The following is a 23,875-nucleotide window of genomic DNA, read 5'->3' on the forward strand; positions in this document are numbered from 1 at the left end:
TCATCAGTACTCTCTCCACCAGGATAGATCTACCTTCGGTTTGATACCCTGCCATGCTTGAACTGTGTACGACCTCTGACCAATCTGCTGCAATAGTCCTGGCAGTATTATCCTTGTACCTGTGTTTGGTACGCTTTTGTAACATGCACATGTCACTTTTCTCTTGTAACACACTGTTTGCTACCTTTCACATTTTGTTTGCTTTAGATACTTGCACAAGTGCCACCATTGCCTACTTAACGTTTGTTCTTGTGTTTGAGTGTGTGCCATATATTGCAGTACTTACCTCTACTTGTACTTTGTACGCTTTTGTAACCTGCACACATATCACTTTTTCCTCTTGTAATGCACCGTTTGCTACCTCTTGTATTTTGGTTGCTCACAATTGTCACTTTTGCCTCATGTAACTTTACGTTTGCTTTTGTAATTTGTTCACTTGTAATCTTCTCCTCATGTATCAGCTCTGTTCCTATTGAGAAGCGCTCTGACACATTCGGGTAAAGTCCACGCTTTATTAAAACGCATAAATAAAAATCTTCCAATGCAAATGCCCGAATGTAATTATTGTAACTGTAACGAGCACTACACTTGTAACCTGCTACTCTTGTAAAGCGCTCTGATGCCTTCGGGCCATATCCACGCTATATAAAATGGATCAAATAAATAAATAAATAAGTAGAGTCTGCCAAGGGTGGGGGGGGGGGTTGCCACACATGAGGGCGATCACTAGCAGAGGTTGCCCTCTGGGCACCGTCTGTCTTGCAGGGGGAGGAGCCTGCGCGGTGATTGGCTGAGGGAGGGCGTGTCCGGGGCGGGCCGCACCGCTCAAGTCGCTGGGATCAGCCGCAGAATGGCACCTCAGCTCGCGGATGAGGCGTGGCCGGGGGGCGTGCCCTAGACTCGGCTCCTCCCCCAAAGCTTTGCCGCAGCTGCCCATGTGCGTGTCCTCTGAACCCATTGTTGTGTTGCTGCTGGTGTCACGCGTTGACAGCCGCGGCGCTGAGGGCGGGGCCAAGTGTGTGGGGGGGGGAACTATGAGGAGGGGGGGGGGGCCTGCGGCGCGCGCCAGCCTACTGGGGAGGGGGGGAGGTGGGGCGCGCGCCGGGGGCCAGACCAGGCGTCCAACCAGCGCGCAGAAGCTCGCGCGCCCGCGCGCGCCTTTCTCTTTTTTTTCTCCCCCACCCGGCCCCGTGCGTTTTGGTATTGTAATGTATGGGCGCGTGCCTACGTGTACGCGCTGAGGAGCCAGAGAAAGAGGCGCGCGAGACCGCGGCGCACTCGCACACACACAACAGGAGGAGGACACGGACGCCGGGCGGCAGACAAAGGAGGCAGCAGCAGGAGGAGCGCGAGCCGCCGCCTGCACGAGGCCGGGAGAAGCAGCGCGAGCCGGCGGCGGCGCGAGGGCCGCGGAGAGCCGGCGCGAGCGCACCCCCGCCCAGACTGCAGCAGCAGAAGAAGGAGCAGCCGGAGCCGCGGCGGCCGCCCAGCCTGCCGGCGCCGCGCCCAGCCGGCTCCCCGGGGAGGAGGGCGCCCCCGCCATGCCCAGCTCCATCTACCACCCGGAGGAGGCGGCGGCGGGGGGCAGCCCGAGGCTCGGGGGCCCGGCCGCCGGGGAGCCGCAGGACGAGGAGCCGCAGCCGGGGGGCAGCGGAGGGGCCGAGGCTGAAGCAGACAAGGGCGGCGGGGGAGGAGGCGGAGGAGCCGGGGACCCCGAGCCCCCCGAAGCCGAGGACGCCTTCCGCTTCGCGCTGGGGCAGCTCTCGCTGCTCGGGCTGGAGGAGGAGGACGAGGAGGAGCCGGGGGGCCCCGCGGGGCCACAGGAGCTGGGGGGCCCCCCCGACGACGACGAGGAGCTGATGCTGCTGGGCTCGGAGCCCGGGAGCCCCCCGCAGGGCCCCGCCGAGCTCTACCCCGGGGCCGCGTACCCGCACCTGGGCCCCGCGCTGCTGGAGATGAGCATCATCGGCAGCCGCAAGAAGAGCGTCAACATGACCGAGTGCGTGCCAGTGCCCAGCTCCGAGCACGTCGCCGAGATCGTGGGCCGGCAAGGCGAGTACCGGGGGGCTGAGGGTTTTGCTATCTCCACTGTGGTGGGGGTACTGTCATCACCAGGGGACCCCCTCGTGGGGGTACTGGCAAGACTTCTTACCCATGCCATATCCCCCTCTTCACCAGTTGTGGCATCACTGTGTAGTAGCATCACCCCCCTGGGACTAACTGCGCTATGCAGGTGGTCCCTGCCCTCTCCAGTCTCTGAGCATGGCATGCAAGTGGAAGGGTGCAGCTGACAAAGGCCCTCTGCTACCTGTGCTATGAATCCTCCTGTCCTACAGTGTATCAACACCCCCTCCCTTGAGCATGCAAGGAGTCCTTGCTTCCACCCTTGATATTTGGCTTTTTGGACCAGTAGGTGCCTGGGGTCCTTGTTTCCATCCTGCCCCACCCCTAGATTTAGCTTTCTAGGCCAATGGGTGCCTGGGTTCCTTGTTTCCATCCTGCCCCACCCTTGATCTTGTGCTTTCTGGACCAGCGAGGTCCTTGCTTCCATCCTGTCCCACCCCTGAGATTTTACTTTATGGACCAGTGGGTATCTCTGGCTTAACGTGCTGTAGGGGCCTCTCATCCCAGCATTGGGTGAGTGTTCCTTCCCATGCCCTCCGCGCGGCCTGCTGGATCTGCCTCCGCCTGGGTCTACTTTGGTCCACTGTCTCCATCGGGTGCCTTTGTTATACCGATATGACGAGTGCAGGGCGTGAGACCTTCATCACAGAACGAGGTGCTCAGTTCCTTCATAGGTGAAGGGTGGGCGGCGCCCCCTAGAACCATAGCGGCTTGGGACGTTGTATGCTAACTTTACTTTTAGTATTCTAGTGTAGTGATTGTGGGGGACCAGGTCTGACTCAGTGCTGGGGACCCAGGCAGGTGTTCCTGTTGGCGGGGAGGAAGCGAAGGACCGCAGGAACTGTAGGAAGTGTTTTATTGTGCCGTGGAGATGAGACATTTTAGTTTGATTGAAAGTTCTTAGCCAGTAACAGGAGCACCTCTATTGCAAACACTTGCAGAACTGAATACAGTCCCATCTTTGAAAACGTTTAAAAGATGCCTGGCAGGCACAGTCACTCAAGTAAGCAAATGACGGCTTGCTGCTGTCCACCAACAAAAAATAAATGCAGTCTGAAGCAGAAGATGCTTTTGTAACTGATAGACACAGGCTCTGCACTCCTTGCCTCGACCCCGGTGGCAAGGGGGGGGGGAGAGGAGAGCGCTTCTTGCAAGCAAGTGACGACTACCTCTTAGAATGTCTTAGAGTGCTCTTAAAACTGGCCTAAACGTCATGCATCTGTAGTGCATCCCTCGTGACGCCCATGTGTACAGGAATTCTATTTCTAGGGTTATTGGGCTCATTGTATAAAATGACAACATCTCTGCTGCACCATGTGCAGAACAGGTCCTTTATCACTCTCAGCTTTTGCATAGATGAAGAACAAATATGCCCCATTAGTAAGATGGCCATGAAAGCTTAAACTTCATTAAAGAGTTCCATGATAAAACAAGTTTAAAAGGCAACGTGTCCATGGGTGACTGCTCAAAGATCAGCTGTCGAGGCAGACCACACCAGCAGTGTTCGCAGTATTTGTCCTGCAACCCTGTCATGACACAATAGAACATCAAAAGTAGTTAGAGTAATCTGAAAAGCTGAACCTGGCGGTGATAATTCGAGTGTGAACTATGACGGGGCTGCATGAAACAATAGTAGATTTATCCTATACACATCTTGTAGTCTCCCTGAAGTAGTGTCTGAGGATTTTGCTCTCACCTGAAGGGAAGCCTGCACTTGTCTGCTCCTCAAAGCCTTTTTTTTCTCTAAAAGGTAACGGTGCTTGTTATAGCCGTCCTGGGATTCATACACCCGGACTGAAAATAAATTAAAATCCAAGTCTGACACCAGAGCACTTGGTCTTAAGTTTCGACTATGGACCTCATTGGATCAAGGGTCGGCTCTACAAGGTGAGTACACCCTAGCAATGCTGACCTGCAAGGTCATAGAGGTCAGCTGCCCCAGTAGTGGATGGAATTCACATAATCTGCGACTGGCATAGGTCTCCTCCAAAGGAGATTGTGTGCTGTGCTCATGTTGGTGGTACCCTAGGTCCCCAGGCCTCTTATTTACGGTTTATACTCTAGGATGTTACCTTGCTTTGTTCGCTGCAAGTTGGGGTCGCTAGTGACACAAATGGTATATTGTGGAGTTGAGGCTAATGTCTGGTCCCTTGAAAATGGTGTTGGGTGGGGGGAGCAGGGATTGGTGGGGTACCTCTTGTGAGTATAGGAAGGCTAGGTAAGGTTTCGGGGGGGGGGGGGGGGGTCGGTATTCCAGAATAGCCACCCTCCAAATCTTCTTGGCATTGCCTCCCGTTTGAGTTTAACCTAACCACTTGTCTGTTTTTCGTGGGCCTCATATTCCCTACTGTGGTGGTCACACCTGGCTGTGCTCTGGGCCATTTGTCCCATATAGGCTTTGTGTGTGGTACAGAGTCTTGAGTTGCATTCACTGCTTATTCATCATCTTACAGAAGCGCCTCCCAAAACAGCAGGTGCTGTCTAGGCGCTTCAGTATCCTTCACTGTGAAGAAGATGGCGATGAGCTGGTACCTCACTGAGCCACAATGCCTCGTACAGGCGCTACAAAGACTCCCAGTGCAGGGGCTGAGCATCCTACTCAGATTCTAACAGATCGGATTCCCAGTTCCGTTAGTTGCTTCTCAGAATGGGGACCGGCTGGTGCAGAGTAAATAAACGCAGTGCTTCCGCAGAGCTCTCTTCAGAGAGTACATCTGGATTCCTTCCCATCCCATGCCCGGACATGCCTTCACCACTTCCCCTCCACCCCCCAAGTGCACGAGAAGCAGACAAGGTTAAATCTGCTTTAACTAACTGGCGCAGGAGAGGTCAAACATGCCACGAATAGAGACGGTGCATGTGTGTGATGGCTGGGGCACGTCCATCGGAAGCAGGAGGCATGGCGTTGGCTACCACCAGTGCCGGATAGGTGGCCCGCAGCAGTACTGGTGCCCCAAGGCCTACACGTACAGTATTAGTAATTATAGCAATATTACAGAAAGTTGTTATGGGGATGTTCATGGGGTAAGGAGGAATATCCAGAGTATCATGACTAGGGAATATTGGCATTCCCTGGGTTGAGTTTTAGGCAGAATAATTTGTCTGATAGTGGGAGCCCAAGGTATAAGGCGGTTTATTGACAATGGCGAATGCAGGGTTTGAATGTAGTGCATGTTCTGTGGGGAACCATTTGTGGTTAAGGGAAAGCACCACTTTTATTAAAAAAAGTATACTAGCATCAGTTTATCTACTATGCCAACATTTTTGGTCATTTCTTTTTTTTTTTTTTTAGATCCTATCTGCCTGACAAAAGCAGGCAGTGGTCTGCTTCAGACAGTTTATCTTTCAAATATCTTCTGGGGGGCTGCAAGAGGTGCATGTGGTCTATTCCAGTGCACCACTCCCGGAGCTCTGAAAGAAGTTTGCAACTCTGTGCCACTTTCCCATGGTGCTACGCCCTCGAGTGACCACAAACACCACACTATTGGAGGTTATTGTGTCAAAGCCCAGTGGGGGAAGACAACTGCCTTCTATATATCTGAGTTGTAGCAGGTATTTTGGTCTCTGCTGTTGTCTGCACCTTCGCTAACCTATGCCATTTGATCTGTTTTCCACTTTTAATTTTTAATATTGCACTTAATAAAAAAGTATAGGAAGCGTCAGTAGATATCCTTTTAGCTGTACAGGGGCCTGTTCATGACTAATGATACCTACAACGCGCTGAGAAAGATCTCTGGCCTATCCCGCGGAGTGTCTCGTTTGCTGGTGAGGTGTGGTGACTTCAGTAATGAAGCATGCCACTTTGTGTGGGATAGGGGGCCTACATCCTATTGAAAGTGTAACTCGGGTGTAACAAATTTGCCATAGGTTTCCAGCATGGGAGGAGCATCTCCTTTTGTGTATAGTTATAGTCTATTTATTGCTCGTAATTTGAAGATGTGGGATTGTATGCCGCAAAATTGATGGTCAAGTGGCGTATGTAGCGTTTTTGATTCAATTTGGCCCTGATAGCCTTGGACTGTCCGCAGTGTAACAAATAACCGTGTAGCTTCCCTGCTAGCAGGTTGCTGCCACTCTTGATGCGAGGCATACACACAACTGCTTATCCGTAGTACTTAAGCTTTAAATACGAACCTTTACCTGTGAGGGACTGTAAGTGTAACTGCTAGCCGGAATAGGGGATGGAATGCAGTTATTTTAGTGATCCGATTCTGCAAAGTGACAAAGCCATTAAGTTCTGCCTAATGTTCCTAGTTTGGGACCTTTCTGGTCCTGTAATTGGACTAGTGATTTCAGTAGGCCCTATGTGGATCTCATTGCCAGTGAAATATCACCAATTTGCTGATTGCTACCCCAGAGGCTGAAATGATCTTTGTACATAGCGGGTTTCTCTTGGCTCACCTTGATGTTTTTGAAGGACAGAGCTACTCTGACGCGTGGACTTTTTCTACTCTGATCATTGATTGGGACTTATCCCCACAGCCATTTTTGCCAGCGAATCCTGCAAGCTGGGTTATTTTTTCAGCCCATCACTCGTAGGCATCTGAGGTGTTTTGCAAATCCAATAGCTTTGATGGCAAATTATGGTCCACTGTCGTGTCTTCTCTACAATTTCAGAACCCGAACTAACTAAATTTTATGCTGCAGCTGAAAAATGTTGTGTAGGACCTCTTTGGTGTGTGTACTTTGAACTGGTCTAACGCTCTTCTGCCTGGTGATCGGGAACGTATTACGAATCAGCGCGGTTTCTACTTTAAGACCATACCCTTGTATTTGCTGATCGTCTGGGGCGTTCTTCAGTTGCTGCTCAACATTTTCATCCTGTCTTTTTCCTTGCGTGCAAGTTCTCTGTAAGCCACAAGTGTAGGGGGAGTTGGAAGTGGATGGCGTAGAGTTCTCTACACAGCATTTAAAATGATTAGTAGAGCATTTTCAGGTGAGGCTCTCCTAAGAAACTGTCTTTTGAGAGTGGACTGATTAATCACTGAAATTAGGGTGGTTGAATTAAATGACCTCTTGATCCACTGCATTCCTCTAGTAATTGGGTGTCTAAAGGACAGGATAGTCTTCGTTATATAAATAATCTTCTGGGGCAATAGTCCTTCAGTTAATTCCTTGCCTTTGCTTGTGCTTTTTTGGGCTTGGGTGATGTCTGAGGACATGGAACATCATTTTTAAAGCTTGGGCAGTGCATGAACTATTGTATCCTTTAAAAAAGGATCAGTCTAAACATTTATTCAATACTTACTATGTTTCATACCTCAGTTTTGCAGTTTTGGCTGTATTCACTGTTTGGCGGAAGACAATTTAGTAGTAGTGATTTCTGAAGACTGCAGACTCTGCTGCAGTTATAGCATTGAAAAGGCGGTTTTGCTTTGGACTTGAAGTCTCCCATGAATCAAGGCCGAGGCGGGTAATCCAAGGCCACAGGACTCTACTCATCTCAGAGTAGCCTAAATGTTGTGTGGGGGTAATCATGGTAGACCAATGCCTTGCAGTTCCTTGTAAATGTTGTCAAATTACCTAACCTTTTGGTACAGAAGCCCACATTCTAGGTCGCAGCCTACCGCACAGCTGTCTGGTTTGCTAAAGACGTTTTGGGGAGATTCAGAAAGCTGACCTAGGAATGTATTCTGCCCATTGCTTACCATTGGCTTTGTGGCTTGTACATCACATTTGCTGGCTTTCTATTTGCTGGCTTTATTTGCTTTAGGCTGTCCAGCTTGAGTGCATCTGTAGGTCTTAATTCCTTAAAGAGATGCAGAGTCTGTTTTGCAACATTATTTTATTGAAGTTAGTAGAACATTCCCTCGATATGTGTAACTGTAAAGATTAATAGACTTGCTAAACATAGTTGTAGCCTCTGCACAAGTGTCAATTGAATTATTTTTCTTTTATAATTTTTTTTCGTTACAAGCAGTCTTGTGTTGAGACGACCTATTGTGGACCATACCAAAACTTAAAGTGAACTTTGGATAAGCTCATTGATTGGCTCTCTTAATATTTCATTAGAAAGCTTATTTAAGGGCTTTCTTAACTTATTGTTTATCCCACCTCTGGAGTACAGCTCTTTGCCATCCCTTTGTGTACTTTAATAGCTAGCCCTAGTTTAAACTGCTTTTTTCCCCTTAAAGCAGTTCGTGCAAGTGGGTCTTTAAAACAACCCTTTTGTACACTTATTTATTTTTCTAGATGAGTAGCTGCTATCTTGGAATAGTGAATTAAAGCAAACCAAAATGGCCACTTGCGTATGCATGGCGATTGGGTCTGCTATAGGGTCTTGATATTTGCGTGCTCATGTGTGATGACTGGCACGTGTGCATAACCACCCTTTAAAAATGAATACGTTTTTGCTAGTGGTGAGCGACAGCAATATGTAAATTACTTTACTGTTTCCACCAATGTGGGACAGCATTGGTAAAGCCAATACCCTTGCTTTGTCAAAGCCTACAGGTGAGACCCATTGGCTTTACCAATGCCTGCTTTGTGATGCAGGAGAGGAAGTATTACGGCAAGTCTGACTTTTAGGGGCCTTTTAAAGGGTTGGTGCATGTAGCTGGTGTATAGCGCCTGTAACTAACATTGGAGTCGAGAGGGCCGGATTCATGCAAGGTTTTTCAGAGCCACAAGGATTGTTGCATACACAAAGTGTAAATAATTGACATGAAATCTTGCAAGAATGAGGGCATTGTAGGCAGATTTTGAACCCTTGAGTGGCAATCTGGCTCTTTCATAATACTGTCATGATGGGCCTAGTGAGGTGGTGTGACGAGTATGTATGGAAAGGTATAGGCATGTCATAGGGCGGTGTTGTGGGCACACAGGAGGCTTTGGGTTGGTTTCTTTGGGGTTCTTGGAACACCTTCAAAGCATCTGCCTTTTATGCTTCGCTATGAAGCAAAACTGTCTTCACGACCTGTTAACAAATCTTTAAAATATACCCAGTGACCCATTGCTTAACCCATGCGTTTTACAAGAACCATTTTTTTGTCTCTCTACAGCAGGCTTTTGATGTTTTAGTCAGAACTCAAAAATGGAAGCCACGCCTATTGACTTTGCCAATGCTTGTATTTACAAGGCGGAGGCTCCAATGGTGCTGACCTCATCGGGCTGCTTAAGTGAAATGCAACATCCAGGCACTTCCTTTGTCAGGTCTATTTGTCTAATTCCAGAGGACTATTTGTATCTGCAGTAGTGTCTTGCATTAGTATTTAAAATGCATTGAGCAGGAGGTCTCTGCGATCCTGGGTAGAGCAGTATCGACCTGCCGTCCGCGTGCCGCCAATCAGATGGCGTTTATTCTAGTACCTTTAAATGTTGGCAGCAGCATCTTGACCCTGTAGTGCAGCCAGCCCACGCTCAACTAACGAAACGTGTCCGAATAGTGGTGCTTTCATTTAACCTCGTGGGGGTTCTTGCTTTGAAACACACGTCTATTTCAGAGGCATATTCAGCCCAGTATTCTGCAGGAGATTCTTGTCAAGTTTTGGCTGCAGAACACAACACTTGCAGAAGGCTCTCGGGGCATGCCTCCACTTGCTGGTTTTTCCCTGCCTCCTCTCAGGCTGTTGAATTTTCCTCCCACTGAAGTTTTAAGATGCCAGACTCCACACACATCACCAGGAAAGGCAGCTTCTGCTAAATGTGGCAGCTGGTGTCTGGGTGGCCTGTCTGATGCAGGGGTACCAGGTTTCTGTTCCCAGTAGCTGCAGATGCCAGTCTGACCTGTAATCCGGGGCCTCTTTACTTTTTGTCTCCAGGTCGGGTGCTTGGAGCATCTCCTGTTGGTTTTAAGACTGTGCCGCCCGGCTGCTCCATTGTTCTTTGTTAGACCCAGACGTGCTCTGCATAGTGTGGTGACATCATGCAGGCAGGTTCCTATTGGCTGCATCACTCTGGTCCCTGCCCAATCGTAGCCTCTCCTTCCCCTCTTCTTTCTAGGCGTCCTGTAGGGAGTTGTTCTATCTAGTGGCTGCCAGGATTTTTATAGCCATGTGCCCAAGAGACAGAACACGCCTTCGTGTGTGTGTTTGTGGTTTATTATTATTTTTTCTTGGTTTTTTTTTTTCCTACAAGCACCTGAAGACTGGTTAAAATGTTGTCGTTTTGATGTCAAGGGAACTGTTACAATCAGTAATACAAATCTACCATATGAATATTTCGAATAGATAAATTATGGATAAGGTTTGAGAGAGTGAGACCTCCAGGAACTTGTCCTTGGCCTGGTATTTGCATAAGCATGCCAACTCCTCCTCCGATGTGAGAAAGGGCAAGTAACTGTGGAAATATCAAAATGTATTACACTAGCTAGTGGTCATCTGCCTACGTCAAGGTGCAGAAAGCAGAAGACATGCAGTTGATGGACGGAATGCAGAGCAAATCAAACTTTCTTCCCCAGTCAAGAGATCGGGGTTAAATCCATTGTTTTTCTCACTATGCCACCCCAGTTTAGACCCAGCCATATGCAAATCAGTCTTGACCCTGCTCCTCATTGGAACAGTCCAGTCCTAACTGCAAAGTCACGTCCTCCCTAGACCGGAAACAAGCATCCTTGGACCGGTTTTGGGGCATTAACCCTCATCAGCCAGGCTACCTTGGATCCAGCGACCCTGAGAACCCGGAACAAATGTCTGGGCATACCCGGCGCACTTAGGGCGAGAAAGCAAAAGGCGCAGATGATTGACTGAATGCAGATCAAATCAAACATGCACCCCCAGTCAAGAGATCTGGGTTAAATCCACAGTTCTTTTGCTCACCATGCAACCCCAGTTTAGACCCAGACATCACGTGCTAGACAAGCCACTGGAGTTACGCTAGCATGGCTGATGAGCGGTGAAACAACGAAACCAGTCTCGGGATGCTTGATTCTGGTCCAGGCAGGACCTGGCTTGGCTGTTCGGGCTGCACTGTTGGTCAAGACTGATTTCAATATGGCTGGGTTTAAACTGAAATGGCACGAGCAAAAAAATAGATTTAGGCCCAGATCTCCACTGGGGTGAATGTTTGATGTTGCTCAACGTTCTGTCCATCAATTGTTCTTTTTGCATACTACAAGGTGCAGAACATTGTCCCTTTACGTCAAGCTGCGCACGTTCTTTGGTTCATGTGTATGTCTCGCCGCTGGGTTCTGCGCATGCTTCAAACATCAGTTACTTCCATCCAGCGAATGTTCAAACTGGTCATGAATAGTTCTTTCATGGGTTTTTCTGCAGTTCACGTTTTTCTGCACATGGTCTTTCTGGCTGACCAATTGTTAAAAAAGAAAAAAAAAATCATTTTAGGCACTCGTGGAATTTACTTCCATGGGCAAGGTTCTGTCCAAGGAGGACCAGAGACAATGTCATAGTCTTTCTAGATCAACAAAAGTTTTGCAGATCTATAGAAGCCAGCTTCCAGGCACAATAGCCACCATGGGCCGTAATAAACCTTTACAGTGCAGTTCGCTTCTTTCTGTAATGCGGACTTTCTCAGGAACGTACCTGGTTTAGTTCGATATGTTTTCATGGTAATGCTAGATGGATAGGGGGACCCTCTAGAAGTCTGCGAAGACTGAGCCCACGCCAGGGTGCAAGTTCCATTATGCCTTTGTTTGATTAAAATAATAATCAAACATTCCGCTTTAGGGGAGACCGGCAGCCCCACAGAAGTGCGTATGAGCCTCTCCTCCAAGAGTTGGCGAGGAAAAAAGGGCGTCTCATCTTGGTGGTTGAAGCCCAATCCAGTCTGATTGGACTGGTCCACAGTGAAGCCAAAAACTCTGGGGCAAGTTTCTCAATTCAGCCGTTATGGAACAGACTGCTTGGGTGTGAGGGGGTTAGAAATAGCAAAATAACTCCCAAACCTGAGGCTTGGTGTATGGATGAAAGAAATTGACTTCAATTACTGCACTTCAAGAAAAAAAAAATGTAGGACTTTAGGCACTGCAATTATCCTGAAAAGTTTCAATAAGGGATTTGTTCATTTCTTTTCTGAAACAAGTTAAATGTATTTATTTCGTAGAAAACTTCAACAAATAAAACCTAAAGTTATGTTCCTTAAGCCATTACTTAGGATTTGCATTAATTTAGAGAAAAAAGCTATGCGTTGACTTGCAACCTTCAGACTAAGGTAGGAGAAATTTTAAACTAAAACTCCGATTTTTAGGTTAACAGAAATTTGCAGTTATTTGGATTAGGCAAAAGGTGAATTATGATTTAAAAAAAGTTCTTCAGCTTCAATCCCGGTGTGGATTTGTAGCCAAAGTCACATCCTTTGAAATCTCATCCCAAAGTGTGGGTGCAATAAGTTCACCTACTGCAGCCCATCATATTGAAACTGCACCCTGCATAATACAATGAATCTGAGACTGGCTCAACTGAACTAAAATTAATGCAGCCTGGGAATTGGCAAAGGCTACCTACACCCCCATAATATCTTCAAAAAGCCCCCACTTCTTTTCGTCACTGCCAAATGTATACACCTCTAATGGTCTGCTGAAGGGCAACCGTTTGAGCTAGGATGAGTTAATTAACTTATCAAGCACCGTTATCTCTTCCAAATGAAATTAGCTGCCCAGCTCTACATTCTGGGCTCAGCAATGTCTCTGCATAGTTCTCACCCGCCTTTTTAACTATCTAATGTGTTCTCTATGAATTGCATTAAGTAAGATCTGATGGTTTAGTACAGAGTGAAAGACTGCATTTCGTTTTATTTGTTTTCTTTTCTCACTGACCCAGCTATTTGTCTGATACATAAAGAACGGTTATCCTTCTAAATTTGAGTTTCTTCACAAAGCTTATTGGCTAAACTTTTTCCTGGCAAGATTTTACATTTTGGTTTATTGATTGCTATCTTATCTAAAAGTTTGTTCTTTTGCTAAATTTGCATTCTCTGAATAGTGTATTTAGTCTCTTTCAGCGTGTAAAGTACTTGGACAAGTAATCATTCTGAGGCCTGCTCAATAACACAGAAGTCTGCGCGTGAGAACCTGATTTCCAATCCACCCTCCACTTACCCTCCGCGATCTCATCTTGGACCACTACCCCAGTCTGTGAAATGAAGGCTTATAGGTGCATCGTCCTCCATATGTGGAGGGCAGCTTGTTACTTGTTGTTGTGCAGACTCCACCTCGCCAGTCATCCAGAAGGCACCCCTGCAATGCTTCTACACTTCTGAAACTTTGCTTAACCCACTCTGTCCAGTCTTTCATTTATTCCCTGCATCACCGCTGGCAGGCCTGCAGCATCTCTTCATTTATCCTACGCCTCAACCCCCCCTGAGAACACCTATCCCGGCACTTCTTCCACACACTACCCGCTCCACCTCAGACCTGCCTTTCCACCTGGTCCCATCTCGCTGCCACCAGACTTGCTTCTGTTCTCCAGTTTTATCCCACAAATTCTTAATATCTATGTGTCAAAACTCCTGTTCTAATGCATTGAAAAGAGAACTTAACGAATAGTTTTCTTACCTGTCGGTGTAGTTTTGCAGCTTGAAGATCTTTCTGGATTCACTATGCTGTGCATTATTCCGCGGTCTTGTGGTTGGGTCCGGATTCGTAGTCTTTTCTTTGTTTTTTTTTTTTTTTTTCTCTTTGCCCAGGTGGGCGTCGGCGTCACACCCCCTTTGGGTGTATTTCCGGTGACGTCGGCATGCTTCCTGCGGAAGCTCCCACTCTTGGGCGCCATCTTCGGGTTCTTTTTTTCCGTGTTTCTTTCGTTTCCGAAGTAATGGCAATGTTCTTCTTAGTTTGTATTTACCGCTTTGTATTTTCAAAGTCTATTCTTTAGTTAACCACCTCTTCTCTCTCCAGCCTCATCTTTCTGGCGGAGGTGGGTGGGTTCGCTAGTGAATCCAGAAAGATCTTCAAGCTGCAAAACTACACCGACAGGTAAGAAAACTATTCGTTTTGCAGCGTGAATCTTTCTGGATTCACTATGCTGTGCATAGATTTTGTAGCGGTTTCTCATCTCTGTGGCGGCTGGGTGGAAGATGAGCGTTGGGTGTTGAATATGTGCTGTAGCACCTTCTGTCCCACTTGAGCTTCCTTGTTCATTTGTATGTCCACACAGTAGTGCTTCGTGAACGTGTGCACCGAAGCCCATGTTGCCGCCAGGCATATGTCCTCTATGGGTGTGTTAGCCAGGAAGGCTATTGTAGCGCCCTTCTTCCTGGTGGAGTGGGCACGTGTCCCCTCAGCCAGTTCCTGTCCTGCCCGTTTGTGGCAGAGTTGGATTGTTTGTGCGATCCATCGTGCAATGGTCCTTTTGGTTACTGCTTTGCCCATGAAGCTGTTTGCGAAGGACACAAAAAACTGTTTCGTTTTCCTGTGCCCCTTTGTCCTTTCAATGTAGTGCATGACTGCCCTTCTGGCGTCCAGGGTGTGCAGAGCTCTCTCTGCGCTGGTTGTGGGTTTTTGGAAAAAACTCGGTATCTGTATAGACTGGTTCATGTGAAAATTGGATACCACCTTCGGCATGAAGTGTGGGTCAGTCCTCATCACAACTCTATCGTTGTGTATTTGTATGTATGGTTCTTGTAGCGTCAGCGCTTGAAGCTCGCTTACTCTGCGTAAGGACGTTATCGCAACCAGGAAGGCTGTTTTCATAGTTAGCATCTTTAGGGAGGCCTTGTGAAGTGGTTCAAAGGGCTCTTTCATGAGTTCCGTTAGGACTGTGTTCAAGTTCCATGCAGGTGGCGGCACCCGCTTGGGTGGTGCGATCCTTTTCGCTCCTTCTAGGAATCTCTTCACCACCTGTGATGTGAAGAAGCTCCTGCACGTTTCTCCCCTTGTGTAGGCTACTATCGCTGCCAAGTGAACTCTTAACGAGGATGAGCTAAGGTTCTTCTCCAGTAAGTGCGTCAGGTACCTTAGCACTGTGGAGTCCCTCTTCATCTTATTGTGGAGTCTTTCCTGTCTGCACCATATTGTGAATCTTTTCCATTTCGCAACGTAGCACTTTCGAGTGCTGGGCCTTCGTGCCTCCCGAAGTACCCTCAGGGTGCTTTCTGGTAGTCTCAAATGTGCGAACTCTATGTCCTCAGGAGCCACGCTACTAGGCTCATGCTCTCTGGCTCTGGATGCAGTACCTCTCCGTTCTGCATGGACAGTAGATCTTTCCTCCTGCTGAATCTGTGGGGTGCACACTGTGTCATCTCCATGATCTGCGAGTACCAGGTCTGCCTCGCCCACTGCGGTGCGACCAGTATCAGTGTCATGTTGCTCGCTCTGCACTTGCTCAGTACTCTGTGCATCAGTGGTATCGGGGGAAAGGCGTAGGCAAATGTCCTTGACCAATCTATCCATAGGGCATTCCCCAGTGTCCCCTCCTCGGGCTGCCTGGATGCGAAGTTTTGGCATTTTGCATTCTGGCGTGTGGCAAACAGGTCCACCGATGGTGTCCCCCACCTGTCGAACAGGTATCTTGTCTCCTGAGCATTGAGCTCCCACTCGTGGGATGCCGATGTCTGCCTGCTGAGCCAATCGGCTTGTATGTTGTCCTTCCCTGGTAGGTGTATGGCTAGCAGGTCTATCTTGAGAGGGATGGCCCATCTCCATATCTCCTGCGCCAGCGTTGAAAGCGGTGCGGACTGTGTGCCCCCCTGCTTGTTGATGTAGAACATCGCAGTGGTGTTGTCTGTTTGTATCAATACCCTGTGCTTGTACAGTCTTGTTTGAAAGGCCTTCAGTGCAAGGAAGATTGTCTTCAATTCTAAGTAATTGATGTGCTTTGTGGCATCCGTCGGTGTCCACAGTCCCCTCACCTTGAGCTCCTCCATGTGAGCGCCCCATCCCTTCAGGGATGCGTCTGTGGTGATGGTCACTGTTGGCGTTGGGGGCGTTAGAGGCTTTCCCCTTGCTATGTTCTCCATGGTCCACCATGTCATCTCCTTCTGCACTGCGTGCGTTACCACCACTAGATCCTCCCAACTGCCTGTAGCTTGTGACCATTGCTCCTGTAGCCATTCTTGAATGGGTCTCATGTGGAGTCGTACATTCGGTACCAGGTGGATGCATGATGCCATCATCCCCATGATCTTGCTCGCCGTCCTCACTGTCCGAGCTTGTCCCTTCCGGTAGAGGCGAGTTTCCTTCACCAGCGCCCTCGCCCTCTTCTCGCTGGGGAACACCTTGCCCTGTAAGGTGTTGATCTGTGCTCCCAGGAAGATCTTCACTTGTTCCGGCTCCATTGATGATTTCTTCCAATGGATGGAGAACCCCAGGTTTATGAGCGTGCTGGTCACTGTATGTGCGTGCAGCTTGCATTTCTGGTATGAGTTTGCTTTCACCAGCCAGTCGTCCAGGTAAGGGTATACATGTATTCCCTGCCTTCTTAGGTGCGCTGCGACTGCTGCGAGGCACTTTGTGAAAACTCTTGGTGCCGATTTTAGACCGAAGGCCAGTGTCGTGAACTGGTAGTGGCTTTCTCCGACGGTGAACCTGAGCATGTGCTTGTGCTTCCTGTTCATTGGGATGTGCAGGTATGCGTCTTTGAGGTCTATAGTGACCATGAAGTCCCCGGTCTGCAACTGTGGGAGCACCTCTTGCAGGGAGGTCATTTTGAATTTTTGCGTTCTTATGAATTTGTTCACGAACCGTAAATCGAGAATGGGCCTCATTGTCTCGTCTACTTTTGGTACCAGGAAGTATGTTGAGTATACTCCTGTGTTTCTTTCCTTGAAGGGTACCCTTTCTATGGCCTGCTTCTGCAGGAGTTCTTTTGCTTCTTCCTGAAGGCACTGCAGCTGCTTGCTTGCTAGCGGCTTTCTTCTTGGTTTTCTGTTTGTTGGCCTCGCCTCCAACTCTATGCAGTATCCGAATTGGATAATGTTGAGGATCCATTTGTCTGATGTGATTCCTCTCCACTCCTGGAGGTGGAATCTTAATCTTCCTCCCACTGGTGTCCTGTGGTCGTAGGTGTCTAGTTTGTCTTGACCCATCTGTACGTGCTGCCCCCTGGGATCTTTTTTGTGGGTGGGCACACGGATTTTTTTTGAAGTCACTTGGAGGTGGGCTGCTGGCCCCCTCTTCTATTTTGTCCCCGTCCATTTCTCCCTCGAAAGGACTGGCCTCTTTGTTGGTACTGCCAGGGCTGTTTCTGATGGCCCTGCTGACCCTGCGAGTCTGCCTGGTGCGTTTGCTGGAAAGCCTGGTGTGATGTACCTGGCTGGTTTCCGCCTCTTCCGCCGGGCCTCCGTGACGGGGTGCCCCTCTTGTTCCCTCTGAACTGCAATGCTCCCATGGATCTTGCTGTTTCGTTATCCTTCTTAAGTTGGCTGAGTTGCTCATCAACTGTTTGTCCGAAAAGCGTACTGCCGTTGAATGGTGTGTTCAGGATGCTGTGTTGCACCTCCGGTTTGAAACCGGATATCCTGAGCCAGGCGTGTCTCCTTTCCGTGACGCCCATCATCATGAGCCTGCTGGCGGTGTCTGCCCCATCCAGGGCCGTCTTAAGGCAAGAATTTGCAGCATTCTTCCCCTCTTCAATTAGCTTTTCGGCTTTCTGCTTGGCATCCTGGGGCAAGTCCTTCACCAACTGCCCCAGTCCCTCCATGATTTGGTACATGTGTCTGTTTACCAGGGCGTTGGAATTAGCCATGCGCCAGTGGGTCGCGGCATTCCGTTCGATCCTTCTGCCCACCAGATCCATCCTTTTGCTCTCTTTATCCGGTGGCGGGCCCGAGGTAGTGGGTACGTTAGCCCTCCTCCTTGCTGTGGCCGTGATAATGGAGTCTGCGGAGACCGTGCCCTGAATGTAGGCCGGGTCCTTTGCGGCATGCTTGTACTTCTTCTCAGTTCTGGGAGTTACTGCCTTGCATGTTGCGGGCTCCCTGAAAGCTTCCTTCCCCTGAGCCAAGACGCTCTCGAGCATCGGGAGGAACTGGCTCCTCGTTTGTGTTGGGAGCAATGTTTCCAGAAGGAAGTCTGCTTTCTGCTTCTCTTCGTCGAGCTTGAGCTTGAAAGCTGCTGCGGCAGATTGTATCACCGCGTTGTAGGCCCCGATGTCGTCCGGCGGCGAGGGCCTCGAGGGGTAGGTGTCGACCACCTCCTCCGGGCTGTCGGTGTCGACATCGATGTAATCTACCTCCTGAAGGTCATAGGGCGCCGACTCTGTGTCTGTCCTGCCCTCATCTTCCTCCCCATAGCTGTAGCTCTCGTGGGGATTCTCGTACTCCTCCTGGTCGTCGAACACCTCGACGTCCTGGTCTTGCTCGGTGACTTCGGCGACCTCTTCTTCTTCCTCCTCGACCGCCTCCAGCACTGGTGGCTTGGTCTTGTGAGGGATCGTGAAGGCCTTCATCCTTGCGTCGAAATCTTTTTTCCGCTGCATGAAGTTCTCCATTTCTGCCTCGAGGCGCCTTCTTTTCTTTTCCATCTCGGCCGCGTGTTCCGCGTCGGATGGTTCCGCCGCTCTCTTCGACGGATGGCTCGTCGCCGTGCCTCTCGGAGTCGAAGTTTTCGACGTCGAACCGGATATCGGGTCTCTGGTCGTCGTCGACAGTTTCGGGTCTTTCTCCCTCGTCGATCGATCCTTTTCGGGGACGATTTTCGACGTCTTCTGCTGATCAGCAGCTCTCGGCGCCGGGGACTCCTTCTCTGAGGATCCGCTGGGCCTGGGAGTAGTCGCGGACGCCGCCTTTTTTGGCGTCGGCGCTTTCGGGGTCTTGCCCTCGATTTTTCGAGACTCAGAGTCTCTCGGGTTCTTGGGGGCCGAAGAGTCTCCTACCTTGTCAGAAGTCTTCGTGTAATCGGTCTCTACGACCGTGTAGCTGTCGTCTTCGGCGGCAGCGTTGTCTTCTTCCTCGGAGGACATCCCCAGCTCGTAGAGCGACGGGGTCGGGGCCTTCCCCTGCAGGGCGGCGTGTGCTACCCTCTGCCTCTCTCTCACACGAAGGGTCTTCGGGGTGAAGGCGGAACAGGCGTTGCAGTCTCCGCTTTCGTGGTCCACCGGTAGGCAAAGGTTGCATACCGGGTGCTGGTCCTTCTGCGCGTACTTGTGGTGGCAGTTACGGCAGAACTTGAACGGCGTGTTGTCCATCCTCGAGCGTCCAGGGCCTCTCTGGTCGCGTGTTCGTCGACGGTCGTCGAAGATCTGGATGGAAAACGCCTTATCTTTGCTTGTCTTTCGTCGGTGAAGTCCCCTGGAGTCTTCAGATGACTTCTCCTCGTCTTTTCTGTATTTTCTTTCTTCTTTCTCCAAAAATGTCTGGAGCCCAAACGGGAACGATCCAGACCCGACCGCGGAAAAAAAGAATCTGAAGATGGCGCCCAAGAGTGGGAGCTTCCGCAGGAAGCATGCCGACGTCACCGGAAATACACCCAAAGGGGGTGTGACGCCGACGCCCACCTGGGCAAAGAGAAAAAAAAAAAAAAAAACAAAGAAAAGACTACGAATCCGGACCCAACCACAAGACCGCGGAATAATGCACAGCATAGTGAATCCAGAAAGATTCACGCTGCAAAACTACATTTATTCTAGCAAAAGCTAGAAAATGTTAAATATAGAATTGATCACACTCGCAATGTTAGTAATCTAATTGAATTACATTTCAATGCTTTTCACCCTATAGAGCCCTTTAAATGTCAATGGACTTTTCTTTTTAAATCTTTCGTCTCGCTGTCGTCCACCACCCCCCAACTTCAAGCATTATTCTTCAATTGTAAGGCTATTGTGTGGGTGCGTCCGTTTAAGATCTGCAGATGTCCTGCTCCAGGCTCATGGATGTGATGTGCGAGCCTCACTTGTGACCATGTATCACTTCTTTAGTTTTAGCCCTACACTTGAGTGGGCAATCCCTGATCAAATGGTAGATTCTCTTTTTGGGGTACAGTTGCTCAGTATGCTTTTTTTCCCCATCACTTGGGATAAGTTTCCCACCTAGATCTTACTTATTGGGTGCAGGCACCCACCTTTTGGGTGCAGTGTCTTGTTTCAGGCCTGGAACTTAAAAAAAACAAAAAAAGAAAAGTTCCAGGTTTGAAACCTAGTATTAAAGCGAAATGTGTTTTACGGCATTGGTGGCGTCAACAGCATAGCAATGAAGAGTTCAGTTCAAGAAGCCAGTGCACATGGCGCGCCAGCAGACGGCATCATGGGCCCAAACTGCTACAACTATGAAGCAACACGCCATCTTAAAAGGAACTTACTTGGTCATTAATATTTTCAGAGAAACTATCCTGCCTTCGTACACGTATTGGACAAGGGCCTGGACTTTGTGCTCTCTTGCAGTAAAACATAACTATGTAGACTTAACAGACGCAAGGGCTTTTATTTAAATCCTCCTGATGAGGCAAAGGGCGCCCTGGACCGCCAAGCAAATAGAACAATCTCTCAAACAAGCCTTTTACAAGTTTGCGATGCGTGTGAAACGGGGTGTTCTGGTTGCTTTACACCTCCTAAAGTAATCCTAGTGCTTCATATCGGGCTCTTAAAGTGCCTTGTATATCGCATAGTTATGCATGTGTTATCTTAGCGGCAGATAAGGTGTGATAGCCATTCGTGATTGTGTGGCTTATGGGAATGTGGTGTTCAGACACTTGCTTCATAATGCGTATGCCCTCCTGCTTTATATCCCAGTTTGGAGATAACCATTTTAAATCCATTCATATTCAATTGGTTGTTGGTAATGGATTAGTTATTAATCATGAAATTCTTCCATCACCTACTTTAAAAAAAAAAAAACTCCCTCTCCCCACCCTTCCACCAGGTCGGCCATTCATTTTAGCCCACTTTCTTATTTTTAATGCATTTTGGAATTCACTGCTTTCCAAATTACTCGTAATAATTTCCTTTGTCTGAACACTTTACTTTGACTACCCAGAGTTCTCAAAAATGTTTGATCCATTAAATGCCATTGCTGTAGGGCATCTCACTGCTTCTGCAACACTCCTGTGTGGGGTTGAGAAATGCCAGATCGTGATCTTTGAAGCTTTCATTTTCTTTTTTTTCTGCTACCCTTGGTATGGTCATGTGGTGCATCTTATGTAGGAGCAGGAAAAATTACTTGGTGAGACCATCAGTTTACAGAAGGTATTGTTTGGGTATTGGACCCAAAAGTCGGGAGAATGTATGGTTGCACACTTTTTTACTCAACACATTCTGGGTAGAAACAAATGTCATGACCAGAATGAGTACCTGGCTTTGGATTTACGTCTTTCATGTCTGAATTTTGTTTTCCCTGTCCTTTTCCCCTTCCGTGGGCGTGCTATTGTTATGGTGTAGGGAATGGATAATGTAGTCTACAAACCTATCACCGTTTTTTAGTGTGCTTGCTAGCCACAAACCGTAAACATGTCTATTGTACATCTTTCTTTATTTCCAGGACTTTTTAGTACGAAAAGTGTCCTCAACTCGGGAGTTCGCTTGCTTTCAATTGGTGACGCTGTTGATTTCACAAATGTAATGCTACCTTTGCGTTTTAGGATTCCTCCAGTGTTGAAACGGCTCACCAACCATTTGAAAAATCTTAATCTCTTAACGTTTCCCAAATTCTACTGGATGAGTCTGTTTTGGGTTTTCACAATCACATAGTACTTTTTAGGTCTCGCGACCTATCGATGCGCGCATCGAGCGGAGTGAGAATTCATGTCGGCAAAATCCTCTTCAAACTAAGGGCTTTCAGCCCGGCGTTTTCTTGCAGTTCACGTGAACATGCACGAGCATTCACAGCCAGGGCTTCTCCTCCCCTAGCAGCACTCCTCCCACACCAGCAACTCCCCCCTCCCACACCAGCACCTCCCCTCTCCCCGCAAACACAGCCTTGCCGTAGCAGCACTCCTCCCACACCAGCACCTCCCCCCCTCCCACACCAGCACCTCCCCCTCCCACACCAGCACCTCCCCTCTCTCTCCCCGCAAACACAGCCTTTCCTTTCATTTCTCCTCCCCCTCCCCAGCCCGTAGCAGTTGCCGTAGCAGCACTCCTCCCACACCAGCACCTCCCCCTCCCACACCAGCACCTCCCCCTCCCACACCAGCACCTCCCCTCTCTCTCCCCGCAAACACAGCCTTTCCTTTCATTTCTCCTCCCCCTCCCCAGCCTGTAGCAGCACTCCTCCTTTTGTTTGCCTTTTCCCACCTATCTATGCCTGTCCCTGTCTTACTGTCCGTGTGTCGCCACAAGCTAACTCCTCTCTGGTGTCTGAAATGTGACTCGCTCTCTTGTGGGCTTCTGCGTCAGCCCCTCTGTCATACACGGGGCTTGTGTGGTGGGGGCCTCGGGCTCACCGTGTTCTCTTGCCGCTCTGCAGTTGCGACGGGATAGGTGCGCAGCTGCCCAGCGCGGCTTCCAGGGGTCCTCAATTGTATCCGGCAGAGTCAGCATATACCGGCTGGAATTGCATCCTGCATCGGTGCAAGCTGAGGCTGGAGCTGCAGAGGGGAGGGGGAGTCGAGCTATAGGCAGAGGAGCCAAACGGTGGCGAAGCCCTCCAGCTCAACGGGGAGAGCTGGGACTAAAAAACAAGCATTGGCATAGCCAATAGGTCTCGCTTGTGGGACCTTATAAGTATTTTGTTTTGCAGCACAATATCCTTGTAACTAAATACTTATAAGGTACCACAAGCGAGACCTATTGGCTATGCCAATGCTTGTTGTTATTGTAATTATATAACATTTGTAGAGCTCGACAGTCACCACCAAGGTATCCTAGTGCTTGCTTCTCTAGTAGCGCTACAGCGGAAAGGAAAGATCTTGAATACTGGGGAATAACCAAGTTTTCAATGCTTGCCTAAATTGTAAGAGATTACTTGATGCTTAAACTTAGATCTCAGAAGTCTTCCGTTGGTAGGTGAAACACTCTGGTTGGTTTTAATAGGGTTGGCATCCCTAACACCATATTGCGGTTACTTAGTCTCGAATTTTTTTTGCCACTTCTTTGGGTCCTAATTTTTGGGAGTTTACTGTGGTTTCCGTTTTCTTTAGGCGTGGGTTCCAGAAAATAGCACGGCACAAGCATTTGATTTTAGAGATGTCCTTTCCCGAACGTTGACCTCCCGCTAGTGTGTTCTCCTGTTTTGTCAAAGAGGAGCATGGGGTGGGATATTACAAGGTTTGAGTTTAGGATTGCTCTAAATGTGTCCCTCTGGAGAACAGTCCTTATCTAAGAAAACGCTTGTTCTCTGTGTTGCTATATAAATTCTTGTCTCTTGAATTCAAACGCGAGGCACTTGAGAGATTGCTTTGCTGAATAACAGTCGAGACTCCTAGTTAACAAAATCTTGATTTCAATACTTTTTCGAGCGGAACAATGCAATTACATAGAACTTTGTCAAGAACCTAAATCTAGCATGAATTCACAAATCTGTACCAAACTAGTATCCTGGCACTGTAACGTATAGGTAGGTACAACACTGCTAGGCAAAACGGTCATGCACCAGGCAGGGAAGGGAACCTGAGCGAATGAATTCATTTGTAGGTTTCAGTCTGTGTAGATGTTTTTTTTTTTTTTTTTGTTTGTCAGAATGCTTGCCGTTTTATTTGTTGCAGTTGCCTGTATTTTGAGGTGGGTTATCACAGACCTGTTTAAATGTGTGCTCTTTAGAGTAGTTTGCAATTTATTAAGTATTTCAAGTTGAGATGAGTGCTTTTAACTCCAACTGTATACCATCATCCTTTTCCAAATAACCCTCTTTGGATTCATATGAGCAACTTTCTTACCTTCATCCAAAACATTTTATGGCTCCCTTGACTACTTGGTATGGGAGAACATTGTTGTGGGAATTGGTGTCTGGGGAATCCTAGCGTTACTACTTGGAAGGGAGACTGGGGTTA

At 48.6% G+C, this 23,875-nt stretch overlaps 1 protein-coding gene across 1 annotated transcript in view; it reads left to right on the plus strand.

Moving 5' to 3' along the window:
- Window positions 1–1,213: 1,213 nt before the first annotated feature.
- The window catches only part of MEX3D (mex-3 RNA binding family member D), a 29,115-nt gene continuing 6,453 nt past the window's right edge, over window positions 1,214–23,875 (plus strand). The window contains exon 1 of the mRNA XM_078668815.1: window positions 1,214–2,052. Coding sequence (XP_078524941.1) covers window positions 1,542–2,052 — 511 coding nt within the window. The 5' untranslated portion in view covers window positions 1,214–1,541. The remainder of the gene's footprint in view (window positions 2,053–23,875) is intronic.

The sequence above is a fragment of the Lissotriton helveticus genome, chromosome 12 (genome assembly GCF_964261635.1).
Source record: "Lissotriton helveticus chromosome 12, aLisHel1.1, whole genome shotgun sequence".
Taxonomy (NCBI): Eukaryota; Metazoa; Chordata; class Amphibia; order Caudata; family Salamandridae; genus Lissotriton; species Lissotriton helveticus.